At 40.4% G+C, this 19358-nt stretch overlaps 2 protein-coding genes across 2 annotated transcripts; both read left to right on the top strand.

Annotated features, from left to right (window-relative positions):
- Positions 1-1582: 1582 nt before the first annotated feature.
- Positions 1583-11844, top strand: klhl2 (kelch-like family member 2). The gene is made up of 15 exons (XM_040023793.1): positions 1583-2053; positions 4152-4271; positions 4368-4474; positions 4588-4709; positions 6131-6293; positions 6458-6567; positions 6663-6779; positions 7855-8004; positions 8082-8199; positions 8374-8571; positions 8709-8810; positions 9076-9204; positions 9368-9508; positions 9602-9745; positions 10304-11844. The coding sequence occupies exons 1-15, from the start codon at positions 1986-1988 to the stop codon at positions 10330-10332; spliced, it is 1818 nt and encodes a 605-aa protein (XP_039879727.1). The 5' UTR covers positions 1583-1985; the 3' UTR covers positions 10333-11844.
- Positions 11845-14259: 2415 nt separating this feature from the next.
- On the top strand, positions 14260-19029 carry msmo1 (methylsterol monooxygenase 1). Its single transcript, XM_040023798.1, has 6 exons — positions 14260-14370; positions 15152-15448; positions 15576-15724; positions 16210-16336; positions 16507-16661; positions 18255-19029. The coding sequence occupies exons 2-6, from the start codon at positions 15194-15196 to the stop codon at positions 18442-18444; spliced, it is 876 nt and encodes a 291-aa protein (XP_039879732.1). The 5' UTR covers positions 14260-14370; positions 15152-15193; the 3' UTR covers positions 18445-19029.
- The last annotated feature ends 329 nt before the right edge of the window (positions 19030-19358 follow it).

Below are 19358 nucleotides of genomic sequence, written 5' to 3'. Positions count from 1 at the left end.
ACATTTAACATGTTGTACAGTGTGTGTCTAATGCAGGCAGATATCTAAATTGACAGAAAGACTAATAAAAAACATAAATGCTCATGTATGTCAATTTTTGACTTCCAAAGACATGACTTGGGAGAGAAGAGCAGAACATATTAGTCGCAAGGATGAGATATATGAGTATTTGTGGTCATGTTTGCGAGATACACAAAGAATTATTAGATAATGAAGCAATCAGTCTCAATCAGATCTCATTGTGCAGCATGACAATAGCTCCAGGCATGTACTGCTATATACGGGTTCTGAGTAAATGTCCAAATAATGAAATAAAAGTAAACTGATAAGTGAGAAATATGATGCCAATGAAGAAAATTTTGACTTACAAAGTAAAATGCTAAAATAAAACTTTGTGCTTGATGATAAATCAAAGTTTTGTAATCCTATGTTTAAATTTAATCAAAATTGTGACTTACTAGGAACAGAATAACAAGAATTTAAGCCAGTAGTGTAAGATATAAAGCTAAAAGACATAGAAAAGAATAAAATAGAATAAAACTTGATTGTCATTGTACATGTACAACGAAATCGTGGTGCTCCACATCAGCTGTGTTGGAATAAAATATAAACAGTAGACAGCAGGAATAAATAGCATACAGGAGAAATATATACAAAAACAATAGAAAGATACATCGGAGAACAAATTGCAAAGTGCTTCGAAGTAGTGCAAAGAAAATTTTTGTTAGATATTATAGTATAGTATTATTTTATGTGTTTATTTATTTATCTTACTACAAAACACATTGGTCTTAACTGTGCATATAAGTAAAACTGACTTACTTAATATAATACTACAAATTTAGTAATAAAATTAAAACAGAGAAATGCTAAGGCAGGTTTAGCATGAGGCAAACACTCAGTAATATGATATCTAAAATCTGAATCCATAGTATCTAAATTCTGCCACGAAAATTTAAAATTCCAACTTACTGATTTATAAATTGACCTTATTTAATAAAGTATAACTTAGACTTTAAAAATCTAAAGTTTGAGTCCTTTAATCAAAATCGTGGTAGTATATCAAAATAACTTGTTATAGTTTATGAAAGTAAATCAAACACCTTGAGTCTGTAGCTGAAAATGATACAAACGTAGATCATAAACAGTCAACCAAGTCAAATTTATAACAGGATCAAATTTAGAGTACGAGGTCAAAACTGTGACATTATAAAGCAGTTTCTGATTTACAAAGTCAGATTTAGAGATATAAAAATTTGGGCTTGATGAGAAGCAAAAAACACGTTTCATATTCTTATTTTTAAATTGAATAAAAAATAAAAAGTAATGCAACAAAAATAGGGCCAAAATTGTCCATCATAATAAGACCAAACCTGGAGTAAATGATGAAGTCTAAAGTATTTACAGTGTCACTTTACAGTTTCCCCTTGTGATACTGTAAATGATTTACTTTATAATGTAAGGTCCTCTGTTCGTGTTTATGAGCTGTCTCTTTATGAACAAATTGAACTGAGTGTTTGTTCAGTTTCGTGAGTCTCCCACAGCTAGAGGGAGACAGCGCTTTCTTCTGGGACGCCTTGGCTGCTCAGAGGACCGTCTTTACCGACATGTCCTTGTTTGTGCGTTTTAATCAGCGATTGGAAAATAACAGGTATCCTTGTCCGTCCGCCTCTCGCACCCATAAACACCCAGGAGTAAAAGAGAGGGGACGCTGAGTAAAAACAACCCCCGTCTGACCCGGCGGTGTGCGCCTTTCCTGCGCGTTTTTCGGCCCACATAAGGAGCAGTCCGCTGGGTACAACAGCCGGACTGAATCGCAACGTGTCTGTGGAGAGTGTCACCGCAGCAGTCGGGCTGTGTGTTTCTATGGAACAGGCTGCTTTAATGGGGCTGTCGTCAGCCCGTCTCTCCGCCTCTGGACAGATGATCGCCGTGATTCACGCCTGAATTTAGACCCATCGAAGACGACACTGTGTGGATATGGAATGGTGCATGCCGCTGGGCCAAGTTTTCAGCCTCTGAAAAACACCAGAATCATGGACAGTCATCCGCTGTAAGTGCAAAAAGCTGCTGAATCTCTTCCCCCCCCCCTCCCTCTCTCTCTGTGTGTGTTGACGTTTCCCAGTGGCTGCTTGACGGATGGTGCCGCATTGACAGAGACAGCGGCCAGCCGGTGTGGCTGCTCAATGACCGGGTGGGGAGGACTGATACCCGGGGACTGTGGCTGCAGGATCAGGCTGCAGGCTCTGTGGTGGTGTCATAACGTTGTGCTTGTTGGTCTAACGCCTCTGTTTCTGTTCGTGGCACTGAGGACGTGTGCTTCACAGCCGTGTGTGGGTGTATTTGTGACAGAAAACAGAGGAGCAGCATGTAAATGTACATGTTGAATGTTTGATTTCAGGAGAGGGAGGGCAGAGGTGTGCGCTCAGAGGTGCGAATAACAAAGTAATTGTGCGGATTATATATCATATACTTCTAGTCCAGCACAGTTCAGCCAACTTGATCGATCTGTTTTTAATGAATAGTCAATAATGAAGGTTTAAAGTACACACATGATCTTATCAAACACCTTGGGCAGTCAGAAGGTTTCATCTTAATCAATGTTTTACGACATACCCGAGGAGTCTCAAACATGAATGGAAATCTCTGTAGCAGGACTTTTCCTGTTCTCTCTCACAACCTCTTCAGACTTATCATGAAACCCTCAGGAGAAGGGCCCCTGAGTAGAGCTGCTGGACTATGGTGCCACCTGAAAGTGCTACTTGATTCATCAGTATAATAATATCTTACACACAGGAGTCATTTTTCTTCTAAATTGTAACTCGTATTTTTCTCAGAACATTTTCGCTATTAATATTGAATAAGCACTTTTATTAGTGCTGCAGTGTTCTTACATTGTTTCACTACTTATGTCAGTGACTGGAGAACTTATGCAGGGTGTGTTTGTATTTTAAGATGTGCAGCATCTTCTTCTCACCTCAGCAGATCACCCGCCTCCATCTCTCCTTATCCCCAGCATCCTCATCTGTCACACCAACCCTCTGCATGGCCTCCTTACCTACAACCATGAATCTTCTCTGTGATCGTCCTCTTTTCCTCCTGCGTGGCAGCTCCACCTTCAACATCCTTTGCCTGATATATCCACTCTCCATCCAACCCATCTCAGCCTTGCCTCTCTAACCTTTTCTCCAAACTTCTCAACCTGAACTGTCCCACTGATAAATGAATTTCTAATCCTGCCCATCCTGCTCACTCCCAATGAAAATCTTAACATCTTCATCTCCTTGTCAGTGCCAGCGTCTCCAAACCACACATCACAGCATGTCTCAGTAACGATGTGCAGCATCATACAAATGCTGACTGACTGCATTCTATGTAACTACAAATTATAACAATAAACAAAAACAATATGAATTTGCATGCAAAGCGTATAATTTTGGCAACATTGGCTATGTGCTAAACTGCTCTTTCAAACACAAGTGTATCAGCAGTGTCTCAGGCAGTGGATCCCCTATTCTAATCATAACGCTAGTGCAACAACAACAGTTAATAATATCAACAATAATAATGATAATAGAATTTATAGCAGAACCGTTCAGCTTTTACATGCTACAACTGAGAGTCTGCACCTTGTTGATAAAAACTAATAATTAAGGTCTTTAGATAAGATTTTAAACAAGACAAAGCACTACCTGATACTGCAGCTTTGACTGGACTGCTAAACAGTTTACAAATGAGCGTTTAATCTTAATTGTGGTCTCCTGGGAAGATGCCTTCTTTACGCGTGTGAAAATCAAGCTTGGTCCTGATGCAGCGCCCTCTGAGTGTGTGCGTGTTTTTTGTCAGGAAATCAGGAAATATTACACCGTCAGTTTCCAAATCAACAGTAATTTATCTTCTCTAGGAGATAAACCAGCCGAGTCGGGGTTTAAAGTGATTGCAAAGACACTTTGGAAAACTTAATGAGAAGTTAAACGCAGTGTCTGATTGTGCTTTTGGTTAAAGCTATGGTGTTTAGAAGTGATTCTAAACAAAAAGATGTCCTCACTGTGATTGCCGTGCACCAGGAGACCCGAGTAGCTCTCAAGTTACGCGTTTTGTGTTCCCTGTGTGTTTGCTTCTTGTTTACGTATCTGTACTGTTCCTCTCAGGTGCACTAGACTTTGTCCACACTCTCTGGACAAAGAGGACGGAGTGGAAAGGCACGGTCCCGTCACTCTGAACCCTCGCCACATGAGGAAGGCGTTCAAAGTCATGAACGAGCTGCGCAGGTGTCCCACACTGTCTCTTCAGTTATTTGTTGCCTCGTCCTCACCAAATCCTTTCTGTAAACTGTAACGGTTTCTGTTTCCTACTCGTGCGTGTAGCCAGAGCCTGTTGTGTGATGTGACCATTGTGGCAGAGGACGTCGAGATTGCTGCTCACAGAGTGGTTCTGGCTGCTGGGAGCCCTTACTTTCACGCTATGTTCACAGGTAACGGCCCTCCTCCATTCTCATCTATTCGGTTCCTTTCATTGTTTTTAGTGCCTGACACAGTTGCTACCTTTGTGGTGCTGAAAAGCTAACGTGTGCACATGTACTAACAGGCGAGATGGCAGAAAGTAGGGCAAAACGAGTGAGGATAAAGGAGATGGATGGCTGGACTCTGGGCCTGTTGATTGACTACATCTACACGGCGGAGATACAGGTCACGGAGGATAATGTGCAGGTAAACACACACATGCATTAGCTCAATAACTACGGCCTGGAATCACACTGAGCAGGTTTGCAGCATTTGCAGTGTCACACTGGAAACTCGACAGGAAGTGATTTACCTGTAAGGCAAAAATAACATTTCAGTTCAAGCTTTCTCGATGCATTAAAGCTCATTCACATCAAAGGCTTCGTTAGCTTCACACAAAAACACGGTCTCTTTGGTTATCAGGTTAAGGTGAAGAGTTAAACAAACTATTCTGGGTTTTAACCTGCTGGCCAGCTGTGGGCTTTCTGTGTGGGAACTCTGGTCTCCTCCCATGGTCTAAAGACTCATATGTTAGGTTAGCTGATGATTCTAAGTAGGTCATATACATGATATCTTTCATATTTTCCATATTATGTCTTCACGCTTCTTAAGCTTTTCTTATCTTGGGATGACTGTGGATCAGGAGGTAAAGCAGGGTGACTACTAATCGAAAGGTTGGTGGTTTGATCTTACATTGCTAACACTGGTAGGCTCAGTGTTTTGGTGTTGTGGCTCAAGCAGTCTTTACTAATCGAAGGGCTGGAGGATTGAAATCTTTTAACTCAGTAGGAAGTCGTGTATTATGATCAGGGCTTATGGTTGGGTTAAGGTCTGGAGTCTGGAGCCCAGGGCCAGAAGCTAGAGAGACAAGGTGGTGCAGCGGTTAGTACTGTTGCCTCACAGCAAGAAGATCGTGGCTTCTAATCCAGTCTGGGGCCTTCAGTGTTTGCATGGGTGCTCTCCTGATACTTTAACTTCCTCCCACAGTCCAAAGACATGCAGTTAGTGGGGCTGGCTTAACTGGTAATTCTAAATTGGTGTGAGTGTGATTGGAAAAATCTCCTGGGTTTCAGGAAAAATCTAAAACTTGCATCTGTATTTAAATAAGACTGTATTTAATATTGGGTGTCATTTAAAAAAAAAGATGACACTGACCTGGATGACTAAGTTTTTCTGACGTAAATATTTCTGAAATGCGTTCATGAAACGATGAAATGTGATTTAATCAGGCTTTTTCTCTGGAAGTTTTCTACTTGCTTTAAAACCCACGAAATTAAACCAGAAAAGTAGTTTCCATCTTTGAATAGATTTTTTTTTTTTAAACTTGGGAAGGATCAGATCACCACAGTGCAAATAGAGGCACTATAAAAGATGCACGTACAGCATGTGATCACTTTGATTGGTAGCTGTGCTCTAAGCTCAGCTGAGTTTATTTTTAGGTTTTCACTTCTTTCTTGGTCTAAAAGTTGAAAAAGACTGGAACAGTTTCATTAACGTAAACTGTCAGTGAATCAGAGATTGCTCTTCTGCACACCAGGCCAACCTGTCACCGCTCTAAATGTACTGATCTGTACGCTGTGGCAGTAAAGCCGAAACCTGTGTGCAAACCTCGTGTTCTTGTTTCTCAGGCGCTGTTGCCTGCAGCGGGGCTGCTCCAGCTGAACGAGGTGAAAAAGGCTTGCTGTGAGTTCCTGAGCTCTCAGCTTCATCCGTCCAACTGCCTGGGAATAAGAGCCTTCGCTGACCTACACGCCTGCTCCCAGCTTCTCACGCAGGCTAACAGCTTCGCAGGTTTGTGCGTTCAAAAGTCTGCACGTGTGTGGCAGCACTTCCTGTTCCTTTATTTAAACGAGTCCGCGTGTCCGGGAGGATCTGGGGAGACAGAATGAGAACAGGTGTAATTAATGAAGTTGTGGAGAGAAGCAGCTGTGTTTATCTGCAGTTTGTGCCCACAGAGCAACATTTTACAGAGGTGGTCGGGAGTGAGGAGTTTCTTAATTTGGGCATGGAGCAAGTGTCCAGCCTTATCGCCAGCGACAAGCTCACCATACCCTCAGAGGAGAAGGTACGCTCTGTCGTCGTTCTCATTTTGCACGTGTAGCAGAAGTAGAGTAAAAACTTTACAATGATGTGCGTGTGCCTGTGTGCCCTGGTGTGTAGGTTTTTGAGGCCGTCATAGCTTGGGTCAACCACGATAAAGACGTCCGCCAGGAGCATTTGGCTCACCTGATGGAACATGTCCGCCTGCCGCTCCTCTCCAGAGAATACCTGGTGCAGGTGTGTTTAGCTGCTGTTCTTTAATCTGCTCTTAAATGAAGTAGAGTTAAAGTTTTATGCACTATCAGCTGCCAGTAACCTTTTGTGTGTCATCCTTTTTTTTTTTTTTTTTTTAAAAAAGAAACTGGGCTGGTGTAAAGCCTCCTTAATGTTTTTTTCCCCCCATCTCTTTGAGTGATGTAGAAAAGCACTATATACAGAACATGAACCACATGTAGGTCAGAGAAAGAAAAACGTCAGGAAAGGGTGATTAGAAGTGAATTCAGTAAAAAATGTGGGAAATAAAAGATGAAAGGTGCCACAGTAAATTATGAATGTAGACAATGTACACAATATAATGTAATTTATACTTTTTAAAGACTAGACTCGTGCGAGTGCAAACAGTGCAGCAGAGCAGTGCTTCAACATTCAACGATGGCCTGTTTTATTGTTTCTGGGACGTTCAAACAAGCTCACGCAAGAAAGGAAAGCTTTCTAATTCTGTCATCTTGCTGGTGAGGTTGGTTATGACAGGAAGATGTTGTGTGTGTCTGTGTGTCTCTGTGTGTACACTTCACTGATGTGTTGAAGATATCTATAAAAAAACAAAACTATGATGTAAAGTGAATGTGTGCTTCACTTGTCAAAAAGGGCACTTTTATTGAAAGTGATGAAATTAAAAATATAAATAAATGTTTGTTTTTCTTTGTCACTTCTGTTGCTTTAAAGAAGTGGATTTGATTATTTCTTGGTGCAAAACTGAGTGCAGTGTTTGCTGTGGCTGAATCTTTTTTACAGTAAAGTGGCAGCGGCTGAAGTCCTTTAGCATTTTTTTTTTTTACTGAAAAAACATCATGCCCTTGTACAAATACCAGTCATTTCCTGAATATTAAAAAAAAATTAGTTAACAATGCCTGCTGACAGTATTCAGTATTCAGCTTATATATTTTATAAGCCAAAGATTTATTTTTTTTCACTTTCTTATGGGTTTTTCTTATGCTGACTTTAGCTCAGAAACATCACACTCACTGCGATGTACTGTAACGGTAAATCATGCAAGCTGATTGGTTCCTCCCTCACTGTTCACTTGTGTCAGCGGGTGGAGGAGGAGTCTCTGATTAAGAACAGCAGTGCCTGTAAAGACTACCTGATTGAGGCCATGAAGTACCACCTGCTGCCGGCCGACCAGAGAGCTCTGATGAAGACCGCCCGCACACGCATGAGGACTCCAGCCTGCTGTCCTAAGGTACTAACACACTATGAACACTTACATCCACATCAAAACAGCATGTGCTCTTGTAATGGCATCGCTGTTGTGCGTAGGTGATGGTGGTGGTTGGCGGTCAGGCTCCTAAGGCCATTCGAAGTGTTGAATGTTACGACTTTGAGGAGCAGCGATGGTACCAAGTGGCTGAACTCCCAACTAGGAGGTGCCGAGCAGGTAGGAAACCCTCAGTAATCATAATAAATAAGCCGAAGAATGTCACCATTTTGATTCTCATCCTACCAGGATTTTCCCAAGAAAAAGTGAGAATAAAAAATACATAAAGTTTTATGTCACTCAGCACTGATCAGGAGAATGAAAGATGTTTTTAAACTTTGTGTTCTCTCTCAGGTGTGGTGTATGTGGCTGGGTGCGTGTACGCGGTGGGCGGTTTCAACGGTTCTTTGCGCGTGCGGACAGTCGACTGTTACGACCCGATGATGGACCGCTGGACGAGCGTGAGCAGCATGCAGGACCGTCGATCGACGCTCGGGGCCTCTGTGCTCAACGGACTCCTGTACGCTGTTGGAGGCTTTGACGGCAGCACAGGTCTGCTGCTGCGCTTTTTAATTCGTGTGGTCGTGACATCAGCGTGTGACGCCAAATGTCCTTTAAAAATGTGACAGCAGAGAATTTTCAAAATGTTTGACCGCTGTATTTTTGATTGATGCTCTGCGTGTTTGCAGGTCTGTCTACGGTCGAGGCGTATAACGCTAAGACAGACGAGTGGTTCCATGTGGCGCCCATGAGCACCCGACGCAGCAGTGTAGGAGTCGGCGTTGTCAATGGTGAATATGATTCCCAAACTAAAATCAGCTTTTAGAAATAGAAGGTGAACAAACTAACAGAAATACCTAGTCTGGCAGGAAAAACAGCTTCAGTAGAGCTCATATTTTTCTTTTTTAAAACAAACCACTATTACAAAATACTACAGTACTATGATATATACTATGGCAAGAGCGGTGTGATTAAAAATATCATAGTTCCTCCATCACTTGTGTCTTTTATCCGCCCCTCCACCTCGTTCTAAATTATGGATTGCATGTTTTTCAGGGATCCTTTATGCTGTTGGAGGTTATGACGGAGCCACCAGGCAGTGTTTAAGTACAGTAGAAGCTTACAACACTAAAAGCAACACGTGGAGCTATATAGCAGAGATGGGAACAAGACGCAGTGGAGCAGGTGTGTCAACTTTTGAAGTTATTTGTGTTTTAAAATACTAAATGGAACAACTGATCTGTTTGTCAGTACAAATCTTTACTGAAGCTTACTTATAAAAGAGGACTAAATGAAAAACATTGCACAGTGTGATCTCTAGTAAGTGCATGTCCAATGCCTTCCTCAGGTGTGGGTGTATTAAAAGGTTTACTTTATGCTGTGGGGGGCCACGATGGTCCATTGGTGAGGAAGAGTTGTGAAGTTTATGATCCAGCCACTAACAGCTGGAGACAAGTAGCTGACATGAACATGTGTCGACGTAATGCAGGTAAGCAACACGGCGTGTGTTCACCAAGCAGCCTCGGATGTGTGGTGCTCTTGTGTTAGATGTCTTTTAATCGTTGTGCGTTTGTGTGTGCAGGCGTGTGTGCTGTAAATAATGTACTCTACGTGGTGGGAGGAGATGACGGAAGCTGTAATTTGGCCTCGGTGGAGTTCTACAATCCGATCACTGACAAGTGGACGCTACTGCCGACCTGCATGAGCACAGGTCGCAGTTATGCAGGTCAGCGCTCCACATATGGAGCCACACAGTTTTCAATGCTTTCTTGAAGTTGGCTTTTGTTATTTCTTGTGGTTACTTGAGCCATACTGTGCAGAATGATTTACAAAGGGGCGCTTTATATTGTAAGGTAGAGGCCCTGCAATAACATAGAGAAAACTGCAACAATAAAATTAATCCTCTATGAACAAGCAATTAGCAATAGTGGGAAGAAAAAACTCCCTTTTAACAGGAAGGAAACCTCTGGCAGAACCAGGCTCACAGAGGGGCAGCTATCTGCCGTGACTGGTTGGGGGTGAGGAGAGGAAAACGGGACAAAAGACACACTGTGGATGAGAACCACTTAATAATAACTAAAGATTCAATCCACAGAGAGTGAAGAAGAAACACTCAGTGCATCATGGGAAACCCCCAGCAGCTTAGAGCTATTGCAGTGCAACTAAAAGAGGATTCAGTCACCTGATCCAGGCCATCACTATAAGCTTTACCAAAAATGGAAGCCTGTTGTATAAGAAAACGAGGATATAGTTGTTTGAACTTATTTTATTTCTGTTACTTCAGGTGTGACTGTGATTGACAAGCCCTTATGACTGCTCTAAACACCTGCCGCTGATTGGGAGCTGAACGTATTCTCCTGCTGAATACTGATCTTGGATCTGTCTACGATGCCAATGCTTCAAATGTTGGGCAGCATTAGCACAGGCACTGACGAAGATGAAGGAAATTACAAGAATGTTGTTGAAGATGACGAGGATTTTTGCACTTACCTGAATGGGGGGAGCTGTAACCAACAAGGGGATCAAACCTGTGTTTTAACCCCTCCCATCTCTCGTGGCAGGACTGCAGCAGCGACTGGACAAAGCTGTTTGAAGCATCTGTGTACCACTGCAGTGCCACAGAAACGCTACTGATATGAAGCTACTTTAACTCCAGAGTTATTTTAACATTAGTAATGTTAGCTCAGAGAAAGACCACTGGCCTGCTCCATGGGAGAGGAAGGCAGAGAAGGACCATTTGGGACTGAAATGGGTTTCTCTTTCATTTTTTAAAAATCCTATTGAGAAGTGAGTTGTGTGTGCGTGTGTGTCTGTTTGTGTGAGGGCTCGTGTGTGTGTATGTGTGTGTGTGTGTGTACGCTAGCATTTAAAGGTGCTCTGTTGCTTGCACATGTGAGCATGTGTGTTTGTGTGCATCTGGTGTGGTGACGCCTGGTTCGATGCCGCATGAACGCACTCCGTGTGACCTCCGATCTTTTACAGTGTTGCAGGGTGGCTGCTCAAGAGTGCCTGAATGTCAAAGTACGGTCTGTCTCCCCTTCTCCTCTATTATGCCTTCAGTACTGTTACTGGACAGAGAGTGGCTGCTGGTCTGGGATAGAGAACACACATTTTGACTTCGGGTAGGATGCGATGGCTGTGTTAGCTCGCTTTCAACCAGAACAGCAACGTGAGAAGCAGCTGTAGCAGGTGACGGCGTGCAATTATTCTGGAGGAAGCTGACTTTGATTGCAGCCAGGAGCCTCGTTCACCTTGCCAAAAAAACAAAACGGTGATCGGTAGAGGGGAGAAAAAAAATACAAAAACCAGTTGGATGTGTCACCTGGCAGCCATATTTAGTGTGGTTGTAACCACTCATGACAACAGCAGGCTGAACTCACTGCATGGTTCCTGTCTCTAACCTGCTACCCTCCAAACCGTACCCTCTTCTCGTTCGGTGTAGCAACTGTATTAACTACTGCACACCCTGACATACTATGAATGTGCCAATTTTAATATGTCTCTTCTTTTCTGTCTCTCTTTTATGACTCTTCTTCACTAATCTGTTCTCTCTTTCTGGAAAGTGACCAAACTTACTGTTGAGTTTCTTTTGTTTCTTCAGTCTCTCGCCTCTCCTACTATATTGAGAACTTGCTACAAATAGTAACTGGTATCGCTGTTTCTTGTCAGTGTATTGAGGAATGTCATGTAGGCTAATGACTTTGACAATGTTTCACTACTTGTTTTATATTATCATTAATAAATATGCTTCTTGTATTTAAAGCTGTGAAATGATATAATCCGTTTTTAATATTTTGCCAAATCAGTAAAACCTTGAAATGGAAATTCCTGTGTGTGATGCTTTACTCCTGTTACAAAAACTGATATTTCATTATGAACAGTTTTGTTGTGCAGTAAAACACTTTCCCTCTTTTTTTTAATATCGCAGCAAACACATCTGAAGTTTTAATTCAGGGTGTTGAATTTTTATTCTATAGATTTTCACTGTAATTATCAACATAAGGCCCAAAGAGCTATCGGTGCAAGGTAGGCTGAAAAAACTAAATAAATCTACCACACAGAGAGCATAATGTTTAGTGGTGACATCCTTAATCTGGCACATTGTTATAACAAAACAAATGAATATTAATGTATATAACAGTTAAAAGCAACTTCACAACACCTAACCAAGTCAAGAACTCTCTCCAGGAGGTAAGTGTATCACTGTTAAAGCCTATAGTTAAGAGACCTCTTTATCAATAGAACCACAGAGGGTTTATAACAAGGTGCAAACCACTAATTACACTCAAGAACATAAAGGCCAGATTAGGCTGTTCTGGGGAAACAGTCTGAAGAAAGGAAACCAAGATGAACTTGTACCAAAATGATGGAAAGAGAAAAGTATGGAGGGAAAAAAGGAACGGCTCAGCGTAACACATCGGTCAAACATGGTGGACGCAATAAATTAAGAGTGTTTATTGATGGTATGACTGCTGATTGAAACATCAGGATGAACTGTGATGTGCACAGGACTACAGACTCTGCTCAGATTGAGACAAATGTTGTAAAACTGATCAGACAGTGCTTTACAGTGTAAATGCTGACCCCCAAGCACAATATAAAAGAGTTTCTCAAGGAAAAGAAATGACATACTGTTCTTTTTTTTAAATTTTTTTATCTTTCTTTCTTTCTCTTATTTCAAATGATTAAAATTTCAACAAAACATACACGGGAAACAGAAAACATGATAAAAACATTTTCAACAAAAGGATCTGTAACGCAAAAACAAAGGGTGTTCGAAAGGGAACTGAACCTTGTAATTTAAAAAAAATGTATTTGTGTCTTCACGATACCAAATATTATGAATTATCCTTATTGCTCTGTTTTGCATTGTGCATATGTTTTGTAGAGGACTCTCGTAAGTATTGCCCCAGATTTCAACGCCGTACTTAAATATGGTAGTAGCAATGTGCAGTAAAGTGTGTGCAATCTTGTATTGTTCAGGACGTACCTTGTTTTTCCCAAAATCCCTGTGGTTTTTGAGATCTTGTTTCACAAGTGTTTGATTTATACTTTCCAACAAAGCTTGTAGTCCAAAGTTACACCAAGAAATCTCTTTTCAAATACTCTTTCATTGGATACTTTATCAATTTCCAGTCTCCAGTTGTAAACATTTTTCGATTTCCAAACAACATAAATTTGGTTTTGGATGAATTTAAAGATAACTTTAAGTCTTTAAAGCCTTCCCCAGAAAAAAGAATGGTTGTATCATCTGCAAAAACAACAAACCTTAGTATGTTTGTAACTCTACAGATGTCATTGAGATACATAGTAAACAATTTGGGACCCAGCACTGAACCTTGTGGGACACCACAGGTAATATTCAAGAACACAGATTTTGACTGAGCAGTTTGTATGAATTGAGCCTGGCCCTGGTGACTGAGCCTGCATGGTTTCTGTTCAATGGGCAAGTCAGTCGCCTAATTTCAACCCTACAGACATGCTTTTTAGTTTTTAAAAATTAAATGGAGACAAATCCACAAACAAGCAGAAACTGGTGACATCCATGGTTTCTAGACTTCAGGCAGTCTTTGACTGCAAAGGATTTTCATCCAAGTATTAAAAACAATCCACACTGTAAACGTTTGTTAGTTTGTTCAATTAATTTGGATCCTCTGAAAATGTCTGCAATTCCTTGCAAACAGTTAGCAGAATTTCTTTTTTATGTTGCACGTCTTTGATTTACAATGCACTGTGATGGTCTGCAGAGGTAACATTACAAAACAAATAAATAAAATAAAATAAGTGCATCATTATCCAACAAATGATGGTTCTGTCTGTAGTGTAAAGGGAGTTGCACAGTTGGCAACTAACTACATAGTTTGCTTTGGAACAGAAACGATTATATTTTATGTTAGATAATATGGTAACAAATAGGAAAGCCTAGTTTAATTTGTGTCGAATTAGTTATTTTTAATACAGAAAAACAAACATAACTCATACTACGTGCGTCTCAACGTGTCCACAGTATTTCCACAGTAAACACTGGAGTCAGAATCTGTTATAAAATACAATTAAAAGTGAAGATAACGCATGGCTCAAGTATCTCGGGACGAACCACCCCATCTCTTCCCTCATACGGCCTGTTAAATTCTGCTTCGGTTACGAAAGCAGACCTCACTTCTGATTGGCTGTTGCTGTAGAAACCCCCAGTCTCACTATAGTCGCTCCATTTTGCGGACCAATCAGAGGGGAAGTTCGGCCCCTCGACGTCAATCTCCTTTCCTCTCGGCCAATCGGAGTATCCGATATTACTGTACTTCACCCGCTCGGCCACCTCTAACTCAGGTAGACGGGACATACAGCGGAAAGGTAAGGGTTGAAGCTTGTTGTCGGCACTAAACAGGGCATTTAGCAACATTTTTAGCTTCTATAGAAATACTTGTTTGTTATTTAGGCGTAAAAACAGCAGAATATAGTGCCATAAGTTCGGGCAAAAGCCTGTAGAAGATATTTAGGCCTCTGCTAGCTTGTTTACTGAGACGTAGTTAATGATTCATAAACTAATTTAATAAAGATTTTATTTATGCCACCTGCAGTTGACACATTGGTGCTTTTATGAGGTGTTATGTGTTAAGAGGTAGTAGGGTTTAAAATTGGAGAGCTGTTAGCTTGAATGCGTTTGTGAGATGGGAAAGTGTCAATACTTGTATTATTAGTTTTGTTATGCGTGTTTTTATTGATAAAAATAGTTACTCTCTGGGAGCTTTAAAGAAAACTTTAAAAAAAACGTCCTAAAGTTGAATGTCTGCTTACCGTAGGCAACAACGTCGTCAAAAAATGACAAACAAATAGATGTAGCCCAGTCAAATGACAAAATTTATGGTAAAGTGGCATTATTAAATGACTTAACATTGAAAATTATGTTTTTTTTTAATAGCTGTTCCTACTTTGAATACTTTACTAATACTAATGTATTTGTTTTTTTCAGTTAATAATTATCTTTTACATTGTGTCTGATTTTTGTCTTATATTTTTATTTTAAAACTTACACAGTGGAGTAGCATGACTATAGTGGAAATGTAATTTTGCATCGATTCTACTTATTTTTGTTCCTACAGATATAATTAAGAGCTGTGTTCCTGTCTTTCAGGCCTCTCTCCTGACCTGCAGCCAGCTTGCATTATCTTTCAGCATGGCGGTGAACGGCACTGCAAACATTTTGAGCTCTGCCTATCTTGCAGTCGAGTATGTCGATGCTGTTCTGCCAGAAAACCCATTCCAGCCCTCCCTGAAACACGCCTGGGGCTACATGCTGGACAACTACACCAAATTCCAGATTGCCACCTGGGGCTCGCTCATCGTCCACGAGTTAATCTATTTCCTGTTCTGCCTGCCCGGTTTTCTCTTCCAGTTCCTGCCTTTCATGCAAAAATACAAGATTCAGCAGGTTTGTTTGTTTTTTTAAATTGTTGGATATTGATGTTGTTTTTTATTTGTTTGAAGATGGATGGTTTACGCATTCTCCTGATCCCCGGGAAGAGACACAAATCCCTTTGGATTTTTTTTTTTTTCAGGACAAGCCAGAGACGTGGGAGAAACAGTGGAGGTGTTTCAAGATGCTGCTTTTCAACCATTTCTGCATCCAGCTGCCTTTGATCTTTGGCACTTACTACTTCACCGAGTATTTCAACATTCCTTATGACTGGGACTCCATGCCACGCTGGTCAGTGCAGATCAATAATGCACACCTAAATGGATTAAAGTGACCTAGACATACAGTAGAGCGGTTTCACAACTGTCATATGAATTATGGGTCCTGTAATGCATTGCTATTAACCACAACTATAGGATTAAAAAAAATGTATTGACATCATGTTAACACTGGTATTAACCCAACTTTATTTACCAAAGTGTGACCTTGAAATCAAATGTGGACTCCCTAAATACAATAATTATGGTTACAATGAGACTCTTTAAGACTCAAAGAATTTTTTCGCTCTTGCACAGCAATAATTTATATAAAAATATACTTACATTTTATTATACATGACCTGATATGTTGATCTGCTTCTAAATAGAAAGGGAACATTTGAATATGCTTTATACATGTAACACAGTTGTTCCACATGCTGCTAATTGTCTGTCAGATCTGTCTGTTGGGATAATTTCAGTGTGCTTTTGTAAACCTCTCTTGGCCTTCTTCTCCAGGCCATATCTCCTGGCTCAGTGCTTGGGCTGTGCTGTTGTTGAGGATGCCTGGCACTATTTCCTTCATCGCATACTGCATCACCGCCGGATCTACAAGTACATCCACAAAGTCCACCATGATTTCACTGTGAGTAAAACAGATGAGTGATAAGATCAATAAACAAAGCTTTCTGCTGAGTCTGTTTATGGAAGAGTTACTTATTAAGCGTGTTTTAGCAGCTGTTTACAATTAAAAAACAAACAAACAAAAAAACCACTATGTGTACGTACAGTCAGCATGTCTCTCCTCTGCCTCAGGCTCCGTTTGGCATGCAGGCAGAATACGCTCACCCCGCTGAGACGATCATCCTCGGGGCTGGCTTCTTCATTGGCATCATGATCTTCTGCAACCACGTGTTATTGCTCTGGGCCTGGGTCGCCTTCCGTCTGATGGAGACCATCGATGTTCACAGGTAGGACACAGTGGGTGCTTTCCTTTTCACTAAATAACTCCTCGCTCTCCTGAAAATCATTCCACAATCAAAGATGATCTTTCATTCTCTTAAATGCAGCTCAAGGAAGCACATGAACCTTGCATCTCTCTCCTTCTCTCATTCTCTCCCTTCAACCCAATGAGATTTGTGGGAAAGATACAGGTGGGGGGAGTGAGGAGAGAAGTTGGAGGTTTTAATTCCTCTTTAAGCTGAACCTCTTGTCCAGAAACAGCCTTGTGCCAGATGGTTTATTATGGTGGCTGTAAATAGGACAATGTAGTTTGTTTTCACTCATTTTTATTTTACAGCTTCATCACTGAGCCCAATCAAACTGATTAAGCATACATCTTAACTTTAGTTTGTGGTGTGTCGAGGTCGTCCTCTAGAGGGCCACAGAGCTCATCAGATGTTCTGTTAAACAGTCTTGATGAACTCCTTTGTTAATACAGGACACATTATCACACATTTGTAGTGTAGAAATAGTACTTTTGACTATAATATTATTTAATTAACTTTTTCTATGAAAACAATGTTTACTGTATAATAATAATAATAATAATCAAAATTACACATTTATTTGTATAGCGTCTTTTTACGAAAAGGCTCAGGTCAAGATATTCAGAAAACTCAGGAAAAACAGTTTAATAGGTTTGATAACAATCAACATTAAACATTATAAATAATGAAGCAAATTAACAGTCAAAGTAAAGCAGATCATAAACATTTGCATCGTTACTGAACACTGTAAAGTTCTGGGAAGACACAAAGCTCACAGTCTGCCGGTACATCACACATACATATAGACACACACACGCGCACACACACACACAAAGGAAATATACACTTGACCACCTGCAGATATAGATTACACATTAGAAATTTAGAAATATGTAAAGGTTGTGAGTTTTACAAAGACCTATGGTTAGGGCCAATGTGAAGTGTTGAAATTTGACAAAATTAAAATGTGTAAAATGTACAGCATACTAAAACGGTTTAAAAGGAACATAACTAACATCATTATTCAGTATTGTGATGAATGTTTTGTGTGAAATTTAGATACAAAGTTCCCATATGTCTGGGACTGACATCAATTGGTTTAATCTTTCTTGCTTCTTCTTTTGTCATGATTCTATCAGAGGTTGCTGATGTTGTTGATTTAATTTGTTCATTTAAAGTGTCAATTATTTTAAAATCAGGGTTGGGTTCATAAGCTGAAGCTACGACATGCGCCCTTTCCACCTGTCAATTGATTTCTTCTTTTTATTATTTAATTTCTTGTGATATAAGTAAAATGATTCAAACTAATTAACCGATTAACCAAGTTTAAGTAGTCTCGTACAAATATTCTGTGCACTTTTCTAAAACTGAAAACATCAGCCTGAGGACAGAGCCAAGTTAAACCCATCTTTTCTTCAGTAACAGACTTTAAGAACCATTCTGCTTTCTGAAAAAGACAAATGTTTTTGTTTTAGAAGGATAGTTATCATCAAAGATTTTTACTCATTTGTGAAAGTTGGTCACTTTTTGGGTGACATTATGACATATCTTTTTTCCTCTTCTTATTTCTATTAGCGGTTACGACATTCCTTTGAACCCGCTCCACCTGATCCCATTCTACGCCGGCGCTCGTTTCCACGACTTCCACCACATGAACTTTGTCGGGAACTACGCCTCCACCTTCACGTGGTGGGACAAACTGCTGAAGACAGACAGCCAGTACAACAGCTACATGCAGAAGCAGACAGATAAGAAGACGCAGTAAACTGCTCAAGCCTCCCTTCATGGACACATGCCTGTCCTGTCAGGTGGAGAAGAGGCAGTGAGCCGTACAGACAAAACCACGCAATTACTGCTGATTTTCATCTCTGTACACTTAATAAAACACATGCAAAAGGTGTTTTTAAAAAACGAGTCAGCACAGCTGTGGTTTGATTATGAATCAGACTGCGTGTTGATTCGGTCTGCCTTCTGTGCCTTCTTAGAAAAGAAGAAATGTCTGCTTTTTTTATTCCAACAGCTGGCTGAATAAAAACCATCAAGTCCTCATTTCGATTTTGCTTTGTTATCAAAAGGCTTAAACTTAAATGCTTCTTTAACCGTCTGAATGTCTCAGCACTTTAGCACTTCCTCTAATTGATCTGATGCGGTCTTTCCTTCCTGTAGTTGAATCTGCACTTCGGTGGAAACTGTATAAACTCAATGCAGACTTTTGAAAACAAACCAGTCAGGCGTGTTTGATGCAAACTGTAAATTATTGATGAAAAGGGGATGTGTTCTAGGTCATTCAAGCCTGTAAAAATAATTAAATGCTGCTCTAATTTTATATAAAATAAAAAAATCTTTGGTGTTTTGTTTTTCTGTTTTTGTCAGAATAAAATATGTGAACAAATTTAAACAGGAGTTGTTGCTGTAGCAGTTTTGTTTTTCTGAATTTAGTCAGAGAAGAACATGTGTGCCAGCGAGCTATAAATTTATCCATTACTGCTAAGTTGACATTTTTTTAATATAGTGAGTGGAATCACTGACTAAGTGCTGCCATGCTTAGGCCCATTGTATGTGTCAAAGTAGCATTCCAGAGGCTTGCTGGGTGAAGATAGCATCTTCTCAAAAATGATAAGTGTTTTTCATTTTATCTGTCAGTGGTTTTAATGTTGTGGCCTTTCGGTATACATGGAG

This window comes from Simochromis diagramma, unplaced genomic scaffold (assembly GCF_900408965.1).
Source record: "Simochromis diagramma unplaced genomic scaffold, fSimDia1.1 OVJJ01000302.1, whole genome shotgun sequence".
Classification (NCBI taxonomy): Eukaryota; Metazoa; Chordata; class Actinopteri; order Cichliformes; family Cichlidae; genus Simochromis; species Simochromis diagramma.
Note: the sequence above shows the minus strand (reverse complement) of the source record. Positions and strands in the feature narration are given on the sequence as shown.

Excerpts from the sequence above, each read along its gene's own strand:
- klhl2 (XM_040023793.1), top strand. The coding sequence starts at position 1,986 with ATGGTGCATGCCGCTGGGCCAAGTTTTCAGCCTCTGAAAAACACCAGA. Across the intron at positions 6,294-6,457 it reads GCAGGCTAACAGCTTCGCAG|AGCAACATTTTACAGAGGTG; the intron begins GTTTGTGCGTTC and ends TTGTGCCCACAG. Across the intron at positions 8,005-8,081 it reads CTCCAGCCTGCTGTCCTAAG|GTGATGGTGGTGGTTGGCGG; the intron begins GTACTAACACAC and ends TGTTGTGCGTAG.
- msmo1 (XM_040023798.1), top strand. The coding sequence starts at position 15,194 with ATGGCGGTGAACGGCACTGCAAACATTTTGAGCTCTGCCTATCTTGCA. Across the intron at positions 15,725-16,209 it reads TGGGACTCCATGCCACGCTG|GCCATATCTCCTGGCTCAGT; the intron begins GTCAGTGCAGAT and ends CTTCTTCTCCAG. Across the intron at positions 16,337-16,506 it reads AAGTCCACCATGATTTCACT|GCTCCGTTTGGCATGCAGGC; the intron begins GTGAGTAAAACA and ends CCTCTGCCTCAG.